Here is a 12,603-nt window from a genome sequence, read left to right on the forward strand (position 1 = left end):
TCTAGTATATAATTACAAATAAAAGATTAATTGTGGAGATTTGATTCATTTTCTTAAACTTTATAAGTATTTTAAGTTATTTATGTACAGTTTAATTTCAAAGTAATTTATTTTATAGTGTTACAGAGTATCTAGTAATTTCTTCCTTCAACTTTCAAATATTTATCATCAAGCGGCATATGCTCATTTGCACTCTAAAAATTACAAAAGATGCATTGAAATATGTAGTAAATTAATTGAAGATTATTCTTCTAAAGACGATTTGTTGGAAGAAAATATTTCTAATTCCGAAGCTTCCAGTTATACGGATTCTAAAAAACAATTTGAAACTTTATGCATCGATGATGATAAAGTAATTAGGATATTAGAGAATACATCATCTGATGTAATTTCATTAATGATGAGATCATCTGCTTATTATCATGTAAATGATAAAGAACATGCATTGTTTGATCTTAAAAGGTAATTCACTTTTATTTAAGTAATTTTATATTTAAAAATCTTGTTATTAAATTGATACAGATACTTAATAACTTGCTCTTTTAATTACAAACTGAAGAAAATGTCTATATTCTGTCCCTCTTATGATTCATTCATTTTATAAATATTTGTATTTATTATAAGATGATGTAGCTTGCAAAACAAAATTTAATATAGTGATTGATATTATTTTCCATTTTATGTATGAAAATTCAAAAATAATTATTACAAGACACAAAAAACATTGAGGGTGATCTCATAACTGTAATATTGCATGAATATCATTCAAATACAATACACAAAACCTCAATATACATGATTAATTTACCGTATTTACTCACATATAAGACAAGTTTTTTTATTCATTTATCACAGCTTCAAATTCCTAGATCATCCTATACGCACGAGTGAAGGATTCTTTACATGTTTGCAAATAATTTTTTGAACTGTGTATTTGCATTTTTTACCGGATGCTTGCTCTCTTGTATTTAAAAACATAAGTATATTATCTGGATCATTTCAATCGTTCTTGTATATTGTCAGGAGTAAAGATGAATAGCAATAGGAAAAGCAAAGCTTTTGAATTGAATTCCAGATTGAAATTCCAAAATTATATATGAGCACGATATAAGTTTTAATCCATTCCCATGTGAAAACAGATGATTATTCGGAAATCAGAATTCGGAGAAATTCATAAGTGTAATCGATGGCGAGTGGATTTGACTGTTAAGAATTGGCAAAAAAGGTTTCCGATTGTCCAGCTTTACATGAACAAATTATGTCAATTTTACAAGATTTTTCCTTAAAGTTTAAAATGCCAGTAATTTTTGTAGGACAATGTGTGCATTTACGTTCATTTGATGTTTTACTTGTGATTAAATTAAATAAAATTAGAATTGTGTTAATAAATCGAATTTTCTTTATTTTGGTCTTTAAAGTCACACCTCGTTCTATATGTGAGGTCGTCTTATATGCGAGTAAATACAGTATTTTATAAAAGTATCATATCAAAGTTAACAATCAGTGAAAAATGAATTAATTCTCGAATTAGGACATTGAGCTGTCATCTAAAATCATAAATTTATATTTATTTTCACTTAGATGGAAAATGCAGAAATCAAATTTAAAATTTAAAAACCAAGCAAAATATTTATCAAGCATTATCTGCACAGTTGTTTTCTTTATTTTTTCACAATTTTCTATAAAAGCTGAAGAATTAAAAGTGAAATGTTTGCAGAAATTATACTAAATGTGAAAATAGAAATTAAACTATTCAAATAAGAGCACTGCACTAAGAAAACTATGGTTCAGTTTAGTGGAGAGAAGGAGTCAATTTAGTGTTGCTTTCTCTGAGCTCTGCCAAGCTGGAAACATTGAATTTTCGAATCCGTGCTAACCAAAACCTGTACTGATTGAACAAATCCACGTACATTGAGAATTACCCTTATACAATTTTACATAATATTCATCAGTTTCTATATTATATACAAGCTTATTTTACATTATTCTGAGTTTAAAATTCATTTTTAATTAAAAATTTACATAGTCAATACTCCAATTCATTCATATTACGAATCTCAAACTGCTTTATTGGAGACTAAATATACATGCAAAATCAACAAGCTATTACAATGAAACACAATTTCCTTGTACTTTCAAACTGTGAAATTCATATTGGAGAACTCTCTAACAGTTCTAAAAATAAAAATGATTATTTAAGAACTGATAAAGAATCCATAATGATGGATATCACAGTATGAAGTTCATAATATGCCATTTTAATTTATACTAGTACATTTCTATTTAGTATGTCTTTGATCATAGCATCATTTAAGCCAAAGTTTAAATAAGACATTTTAAGTTAATGTATTATTAAGTGTAAGTTACATATATCGTCAAACTAACTTTGAAGGAGTTAGTTATTACTGGCAGATAACTGTTTAAAAAACTTTTTTGCTTCATCTTCAGATTAATTTGAAATTTTACACTTTGTTTTTATCCTGCAGATAAGAATAAAAGAACAAAATTTGAATCGGTGATCTAACAATAAAGCAAAGAAACTTTGAAAATGTTCATTAATGAATAATAATTGATTCTTTTAAAGTACTTCTGATGATTTTGATATTATTTTAAGTTATTTGTTCCTTAAAAGGAAGAAAACTGGGCAAAATTAATGGAAGACGTATTTATTAATAAATTATAATTACTTTTAGATTAATAACAATTACATTTGAAGTACATTAAGTAACATTTGAGTGATTTTAAGTTTACTTTTCATGGAATAAATTCTGATGTTTGCACATTAGAAAAAATCTATATTTTATGAGAATTTAATGAAATACAAGTTTATTTATAATATAAAATTGAAATTTCCATAACTTATAGTTTAGCATCACGTGACTTGAAATGAGTGTTGAATAAGATACAGATTTTATTTATGCACACACAATACACTTAATATATATTTTCTTTTTTATTATAGGTTACGCATCATCCTACAGACAAAATCCAGCATGAATACACACACAATACATAATCGTGCAAAACGAATAAAAATTGATGGTAAGTATAATCTGTTTGTTGGATTAAAATTCAACATTTGTAATGGAATTTCCAGTCTCAAACTTCGTGTAAATCCTTCCTAATTGGAGCAGTCGATCATAAACTTATCTTATAAACTTTTGAGCCTTTCAATCCTTCTTTACAATTGAGAGGCTTGAAAATCTGAAAGGAAGACATCACATTGTCTAAAAATTGGAGTTAGAATATCTAAAATTAAGCATGCCATATATAACATATAGAATTTACATGTAAAGTTTACACACTAATTATAATAACTATTTATATTTAGAAATTGAGAAAAAAGAAGAAAATAATGAAGAACCAAGGGAAAATTTAGCAATTATGTGTCTAAGATCTCAAGTGTTTAACAATCTTGGAGTACAGTGTGTGTTAAAAAATCGTTACGAGGAAGCAATGCGACTCTTTCGAATTTCTCTTTCCTGTTTTTCAGGTATGAGTATTTCTAAATATTTATATTTTTTTTATGTACTTTAGATTATGTAACAAAAACTGCAATTATTTAATTTTTCAAAAACCTCTATATGAGTTTGATTCAGATAAACTTCATATATACTGTACCTAGAAAAGGTGCAGCAGGCAAAAGAGGGATTGCTCATTCATTTATCAGATTTCTCAAGATCCTTCCATCTTTGCTTCATCTCTCCTGTAGTATGCTTTCACACATCTCTTATGCTCATAATCTTTTGCATCTTCACACTCATCCACTCACTCCCATCATAATTATCTTGGTTACCTACTTCACTTTCGGTAGATTTTTAAAAGATATCAATAAAACAAATTTTCTTACAGGAAATACTGACGTGGCCTACAATTCTTCCTTGCTTATGGCATTTCTTAATCATAAAGAAGAAGCCATTCTTTCTTGGATTAAGTTCAGAAAAGAAACCGATAATTTCGGTTATCCGACATCTCTTACGATGGAACAAATACAGAATTGCGAGCAAACGATAAAACTTACAACCCCGAAGGAATCCGTATCTCAAATGGTTATCTCGGACAGATTACAATTCTTGCCTTCTACTCATTCGACACATTTAGGATCGATACATATTTTGAAAAATGCTTTTGTTCCGTTATATGCTACCATTCATTAACATATTAAATAAGGATATAATAAGTAATTACTTTTATAAAATCATTTAAATAATTTATTTATGTAATTTTTATATCACGTAATAAATTGATTCATTGGATTTATGAAATAAAAATTATTTTTAAAGTTTATTTGATAACATGTAATATATAATTTTAAAAATACAGTAAATTTATATACAGACAATATTTTTATAACAAATTCATTTAGCATAATCATCATCATCATCATCATGGCCATAACTGCATAACCATACTTTTCATAATGATGGCGATTAGAAAGATCAAGACAATCTTTGTCTTATTTATTTAAGTACAGAAATAATACTGTTCAACAAAAATAAAAGCTTCCAGAATTAGCAAGCATAGTACTATACAAATAAGCAGAAGATGGAATGAAGTGGAACAAGGAGCCATGCCTTAACATCAGTTGAAGGTGATCCAAGGTCGGGAAGATCTTCGACACAATACGTATAAACATGACACTTCATCAGCAAAGATGCCTCAGTAGAAGGGAAAATGTTGAGCATATTATTTGAAAATGTATGTTGAATATTCTTTGTAAATGAGTTTCTTTTATGGTTCCAGACTTTCTATAGTATATGCCTGTACTGTATATGCATTCACATTTATGTTATCATCATCACAGAATGGAAGGAAGAAACTGATAAATCTCTGAATTTGAATTCACTTTAAAAATGAGAAATAGATCTGTTTCTATAAATTATAAATAAATTGTAAAGGAGTTTTAATATGTATTCAGAAATCCTACAATTAAATTTTTAACATGTTTGTTACTACATGAGCCATTTGTATATAAAAGATAACATAGATGATGAAAACTAAGGTGGTGATGATGATGATGATGATGATGAAATTATATTTCGTTTAAATATTTCTATAGCAATTATTTTTTATAATAAAATGATTAGTTTTGACATATTTCTGAGGAGTAACTCATACTGTATAAAATGCTTCCATTACTGCCTATTGTTTGTTTCCTTGCATAGCTTACCATACATACAGAGAAGCCGAACATTTACAGGTTCCTCTTGAGAAAAATTATGTACCAGGTATGTAAATGCATTTAAAACGTTTTTAAAAAAGGTAAAGAGAAAGACCTAGAACAGGGTTGTCCAACTTTTTTTTCTAATGGGCCAAATTAGAAATTTACGTATATTCAGCGAGTCATAAAGGTATCTTATATAAATATATTCTTTTAAAAAGTGAATAACAAATTTTAATAACAAATATATATATATNATGCATAGTTATTTCTTGCCCATCCTGTAGATGCTAATGTATTATGGACATTATAAATTTTATTGCTGAATGCACTAACTTAATCTATTAGAAATTAACCATATCTAAAATCTTAGTGTGTAATATCTTTAATGCAACTTTAAGTTTTCCTCCAAATTCCTCTTAATACAAAATTTTCTCATTTTTATTTAAATTATTACAACAATGATCAATTCTTCCAACTGCTTTATAATATTAGTCAATGTAGAAATTATAAATAAATAAAATAAAGTTTATTGCATTCTCTAAAAGCTATTTCCAATTTAGATCAGAATCATTTTAAACTTAAATTGTTTTATTCATTTAATATTTGTTCCAACAAATGAGCTCCTCTTAGTTTAGCTTATTGTATAGCTCTTATAAACTTATGAAGTTGCCTTTCTTCAAACATTCTTATCATTGAATGACTACACATGTCCAAAACTTAAGGACAAACAACATTTATATGTGAATAGCCTGTATTTTACACCACTGCAAACACACACTATAATGCTCTCTGGATAAAGGTACACAGACAATAGGCCTTTGAGTATAACCCTACTTTTTGCAGCTGCAAGTCACAGTTTAGTGGGATATTCTTGCTCCTGTACTGGAATGGCGGCAACTTACAAGCTGATTGGCCTTGCCACATTGATTGTGTTTTGCTGTTACTGTTAAATGTAAGTCTCTACATCCAGTCATAGAGTGAGGGCAACCTCCTGCTTTATGCCTGGAACACATTCCAACCCTTTGAAATATTGCTAGCTATCACCTCTAATAATTGCATTCATCCTTAAGTTTGGATATGTATATTCGATCATCTTTATCCAGAAAACATTATAAGAATCAGGAATATCAGGTGATAGTATCTTCTCCTCTATCTCTTCAGTTCACTTTAAATGTGGGGTGCATTTCCTTTTAGTATCTATCCACGTCTTTACTTAAACTTCTCATAACAATCAATTTGTTTTCTCAAGTGTTCGATAGCTAAGAAATATTTTTATGCAATATTATATCTGTAAATGCAATTAAAACATAAAATAATTTAAATTTTATTTTTAATATTACAGAATAAACATCACGTGGCCATGGAATGGTTTGGTCAAGCAATTGACGAAGATGAAACATTTTATTTATCGTTAAAAAATATTTTTGTTGAGTTTCATTTATTAAAACAACCTGATCAGGAGATTGAATCTTTGCAGCTTCTAGTTAAGGTTAATTTCTGTTTAAAGTTTAAAACATTCTATTTTATTTGTAATTTTGGATTATATAATTGTAAAAAGAGCACGTAAATTTTCCATGTTAATCCGTTCATAATATAATTAACTTTACAGGCTACAGCAAATCAAATTCAACATCCCTATCCTTACAATGCAGATGTAACTCATGTAGAATCACTGTATATGATAGCTAAACATCTTTTAGAAAGAGAACAATATGAAAAATCAGCAGAATGGTTTACACATTTGTTAGAGGTCTTAGAAGAGAAGAATGATAATCAGGTTTGTTTGTGCTATGGCAAGTTTTTTATCATCTTTAAATTTGTTTATAGTTTGAACAAATGAAAAGTTTGCTTGCAAGTAAACACTTCAAGTTTGGAGTAAATAAATGTATAAGATTTAAGTGTTTCTCACAATGGATCACAGGGCCTTCTCTTTAAATCTTCTTGCAAGTAAACCTTTAGTACAGTACAGTGATTCTCAACTGTTCTGAGGAACATCATTCATTACTTTTTATTATGAAGAGCAGTAAAAAATACATGAATGTATTGATACAGTATCAATACATTCAAAAATCAATAAGCGATTTCATTTTTATTGTTTCACAAAACAATGAAGCTATAAACTAATAAATTTTATTGTATTGAATAAAATAGAAATATGGAATTGTTTACAAATAAAGTAATATGTTGTTGAACTCTGGAATAAATTTGCAATAAAAACATTGAAATATTTTTTTATTCATGGAACACTCAAGGTAAGTTTGTAGAACATCAGTTGAGAACCACTGATCTAGTATATAATTACAAATAAAAGATTAATTGTGGAGATTTGATTCATTTTCTTAAACTTTATAAGTATTTTAAGTTATTTATGTACAGTTTAATTTCAAAGTAATTTATTTTATAGTGTTACAGAGTATCTAGTAATTTCTTCCTTCAACTTTCAAATATTTATCATCAAGCGGCATATGCTCATTTGCACTCTAAAAATTACAAAAGATGCATTGAAATATGTAGTAAATTAATTGAAGATTATTCTTCTAAAGACGATTTGTTGGAAGAAAATATTTCTAATTCCGAAGCTTCCAGTTATACGGATTCTAAAAAACAATTTGAAACTTTATGCATCGATGATGATAAAGTAATTAGGATATTAGAGAATACATCATCTGATGTAATTTCATTAATGATGAGATCATCTGCTTATTATCATGTAAATGATAAAGAACATGCATTGTTTGATCTTAAAAGGTAATTCACTTTTATTTAAGTAATTTTATATTTAAAAATCTTGTTATTAAATTGATACAGATACTTAATAACTTGCTCTTTTAATTACAAACTGAAGAAAATGTCTATATTCTGTCCCTCTTATGATTCATTCATTTTATAAATATTTGTATTTATTATAAGATGATGTAGCTTGCAAAACAAAATTTAATATAGTGATTGATATTATTTTCCATTTTATGTATGAAAATTCAAAAATAATTATTACAAGACACAAAAAACATTGAGGGTGATCTCATAACTGTAATATTGCATGAATATCATTCAAATACAATACACAAAACCTCAATATACATGATTAATTTACCGTATTTACTCACATATAAGACAAGTTTTTTTATTCATTTATCACAGCTTCAAATTCCTAGATCATCCTATACGCACGAGTGAAGGATTCTTTACATGTTTGCAAATAATTTTTTGAACTGTGTATTTGCATTTTTTACCGGATGCTTGCTCTCTTGTATTTAAAAACATAAGTATATTATCTGGATCATTTCAATCGTTCTTGTATATTGTCAGGAGTAAAGATGAATAGCAATAGGAAAAGCAAAGCTTTTGAATTGAATTCCAGATTGAAATTCCAAAATTATATATGAGCACGATATAAGTTTTAATCCATTCCCATGTGAAAACAGATGATTATTCGGAAATCAGAATTCGGAGAAATTCATAAGTGTAATCGATGGCGAGTGGATTTGACTGTTAAGAATTGGCAAAAAAGGTTTCCGATTGTCCAGCTTTACATGAACAAATTATGTCAATTTTACAAGATTTTTCCTTAAAGTTTAAAATGCCAGTAATTTTTGTAGGACAATGTGTGCATTTACGTTCATTTGATGTTTTACTTGTGATTAAATTAAATAAAATTAGAATTGTGTTAATAAATCGAATTTTCTTTATTTTGGTCTTTAAAGTCACACCTCGTTCTATATGTGAGGTCGTCTTATATGCGAGTAAATACAGTATTTTATAAAAGTATCATATCAAAGTTAACAATCAGTGAAAAATGAATTAATTCTCGAATTAGGACATTGAGCTGTCATCTAAAATCATAAATTTATATTTATTTTCACTTAGATGGAAAATGCAGAAATCAAATTTAAAATTTAAAAACCAAGCAAAATATTTATCAAGCATTATCTGCACAGTTGTTTTCTTTATTTTTTCACAATTTTCTATAAAAGCTGAAGAATTAAAAGTGAAATGTTTGCAGAAATTATACTAAATGTGAAAATAGAAATTAAACTATTCAAATAAGAGCACTGCACTAAGAAAACTATGGTTCAGTTTAGTGGAGAGAAGGAGTCAATTTAGTGTTGCTTTCTCTGAGCTCTGCCAAGCTGGAAACATTGAATTTTCGAATCCGTGCTAACCAAAACCTGTACTGATTGAACAAATCCACGTACATTGAGAATTACCCTTATACAATTTTACATAATATTCATCAGTTTCTATATTATATACAAGCTTATTTTACATTATTCTGAGTTTAAAATTCATTTTTAATTAAAAATTTACATAGTCAATACTCCAATTCATTCATATTACGAATCTCAAACTGCTTTATTGGAGACTAAATATACATGCAAAATCAACAAGCTATTACAATGAAACACAATTTCCTTGTACTTTCAAACTGTGAAATTCATATTGGAGAACTCTCTAACAGTTCTAAAAATAAAAATGATTATTTAAGAACTGATAAAGAATCCATAATGATGGATATCACAGTATGAAGTTCATAATATGCCATTTTAATTTATACTAGTACATTTCTATTTAGTATGTCTTTGATCATAGCATCATTTAAGCCAAAGTTTAAATAAGACATTTTAAGTTAATGTATTATTAAGTGTAAGTTACATATATCGTCAAACTAACTTTGAAGGAGTTAGTTATTACTGGCAGATAACTGTTTAAAAAACTTTTTTGCTTCATCTTCAGATTAATTTGAAATTTTACACTTTGTTTTTATCCTGCAGATAAGAATAAAAGAACAAAATTTGAATCGGTGATCTAACAATAAAGCAAAGAAACTTTGAAAATGTTCATTAATGAATAATAATTGATTCTTTTAAAGTACTTCTGATGATTTTGATATTATTTTAAGTTATTTGTTCCTTAAAAGGAAGAAAACTGGGCAAAATTAATGGAAGACGTATTTATTAATAAATTATAATTACTTTTAGATTAATAACAATTACATTTGAAGTACATTAAGTAACATTTGAGTGATTTTAAGTTTACTTTTCATGGAATAAATTCTGATGTTTGCACATTAGAAAAAATCTATATTTTATGAGAATTTAATGAAATACAAGTTTATTTATAATATAAAATTGAAATTTCCATAACTTATAGTTTAGCATCACGTGACTTGAAATGAGTGTTGAATAAGATACAGATTTTATTTATGCACACACAATACACTTAATATATATTTTCTTTTTTATTATAGGTTACGCATCATCCTACAGACAAAATCCAGCATGAATACACACACAATACATAATCGTGCAAAACGAATAAAAATTGATGGTAAGTATAATCTGTTTGTTGGATTAAAATTCAACATTTGTAATGGAATTTCCAGTCTCAAACTTCGTGTAAATCCTTCCTAATTGGAGCAGTCGATCATAAACTTATCTTATAAACTTTTGAGCCTTTCAATCCTTCTTTACAATTGAGAGGCTTGAAAATCTGAAAGGAAGACATCACATTGTCTAAAAATTGGAGTTAGAATATCTAAAATTAAGCATGCCATATATAACATATAGAATTTACATGTAAAGTTTACACACTAATTATAATAACTATTTATATTTAGAAATTGAGAAAAAAGAAGAAAATAATGAAGAACCAAGGGAAAATTTAGCAATTATGTGTCTAAGATCTCAAGTGTTTAACAATCTTGGAGTACAGTGTGTGTTAAAAAATCGTTACGAGGAAGCAATGCGACTCTTTCGAATTTCTCTTTCCTGTTTTTCAGGTATGAGTATTTCTAAATATTTATATTTTTTTTATGTACTTTAGATTATGTAACAAAAACTGCAATTATTTAATTTTTCAAAAACCTCTATATGAGTTTGATTCAGATAAACTTCATATATACTGTACCTAGAAAAGGTGCAGCAGGCAAAAGAGGGATTGCTCATTCATTTATCAGATTTCTCAAGATCCTTCCATCTTTGCTTCATCTCTCCTGTAGTATGCTTTCACACATCTCTTATGCTCATAATCTTTTGCATCTTCACACTCATCCACTCACTCCCATCATAATTATCTTGGTTACCTACTTCACTTTCGGTAGATTTTTAAAAGATATCAATAAAACAAATTTTCTTACAGGAAATACTGACGTGGCCTACAATTCTTCCTTGCTTATGGCATTTCTTAATCATAAAGAAGAAGCCATTCTTTCTTGGATTAAGTTCAGAAAAGAAACCGATAATTTCGGTTATCCGACATCTCTTACGATGGAACAAATACAGAATTGCGAGCAAACGATAAAACTTACAACCCCGAAGGAATCCGTATCTCAAATGGTTATCTCGGACAGATTACAATTCTTGCCTTCTACTCATTCGACACATTTAGGATCGATACATATTTTGAAAAATGCTTTTGTTCCGTTATATGCTACCATTCATTAACATATTAAATAAGTATATAATAAGTAATTACCTTTATAAAATCATTTAAATAATTTATTTATGTAATTTTTATATTATATAATAAATTTATTCATTGGATTTATGAAATAAAAATTATTTTTAAAGTTTATTTGATAACATGTAATATATAATTTTAAAAATACAGTAAATTTATATACAGACAATATTTTTATAACAAATTCATTTAGCATAATCATCATCATCATCATCATGGCCATAACTGCATAACCATACTTTTCATAATGATGGCGATTAGAAAGATCAAGACAATCTTTGTCTTATTTATTTAAGTACAGAAATAATACTGTTCAACAAAAATAAAAGCTTCCAGAATTAGCAAGCATAGTACTATACAAATAAGCAGAAGATGGAATGAAGTGGAACAAGGAGCCATGCCTTAACATCAGTTGAAGGTGATCCAAGGTCGGGAAGATCTTCGACACAATACGTATAAACATGACACTTCATCAGCAAAGATGCCTCAGTAGAAGGGAAAATGTTGAGCATATTATTTGAAAATGTATGTTGAATATTCTTTGTAAATGAGTTTCTTTTATGGTTCCAGACTTTCTATAGTATATGCCTGTACTGTATATGCATTCACATTTATGTTATCATCATCACAGAATGGAAGGAAGAAACTGATAAATCTCTGAATTTGAATTCACTTTAAAAATGAGAAATAGATCTGTTTCTATAAATTATAAATAAATTGTAAAGGAGTTTTAATATGTATTCAGAAATCCTACAATTAAATTTTTAACATGTTTGTTACTACATGAGCCATTTGTATATAAAAGATAACATAGATGATGAAAACTAAGGTGGTGATGATGATGATGATGATGATGAAATTATATTTCGTTTAAATATTTCTATAGCAATTATTTTTTATAATAAAATGATTAGTTTTGACATATTTCTGAGGAGTAACTCATACTGTATAAAATGCTTCCATTACTGCCTATTGTTTGT

General features: G+C 27.5%; 1 protein-coding gene across 3 annotated transcripts in view; it reads left to right on the forward strand.

Moving 5' to 3' along the window:
* Window positions 1-6,503: 6,503 nt before the first annotated feature.
* The window catches only part of LOC111627898, a 41,677-nt gene continuing 35,577 nt past the window's right edge, over window positions 6,504-12,603 (forward strand). For 2 of the 3 annotated variants that reach the window (XM_023371587.1, XM_023371592.1), the window contains exons 1-5: window positions 6,504-6,653; window positions 6,774-6,941; window positions 7,569-7,912; window positions 10,413-10,492; window positions 10,782-10,943. In XM_023371587.1, the coding sequence (XP_023227355.1) occupies window positions 6,525-6,653; window positions 6,774-6,941; window positions 7,569-7,912; window positions 10,413-10,492; window positions 10,782-10,943 (883 nt within the window). In that variant the 5' untranslated portion in view covers window positions 6,504-6,524. Of the gene's footprint in view, window positions 6,654-6,773; window positions 6,942-7,568; window positions 7,913-10,412; window positions 10,493-10,781; window positions 10,944-11,302; window positions 11,633-12,603 lie in introns of those variants that run through there. The other variant, XM_023371582.1, reaches the window with a different exon arrangement.

The sequence above is a fragment of the Centruroides sculpturatus genome, unplaced genomic scaffold (assembly GCF_000671375.1).
Source record: "Centruroides sculpturatus isolate CEXI.00-Female unplaced genomic scaffold, Cexi_2.0 scaffold1, whole genome shotgun sequence".
Lineage (NCBI taxonomy): Eukaryota > Metazoa > Arthropoda > Arachnida > Scorpiones > Buthidae > Centruroides > Centruroides sculpturatus.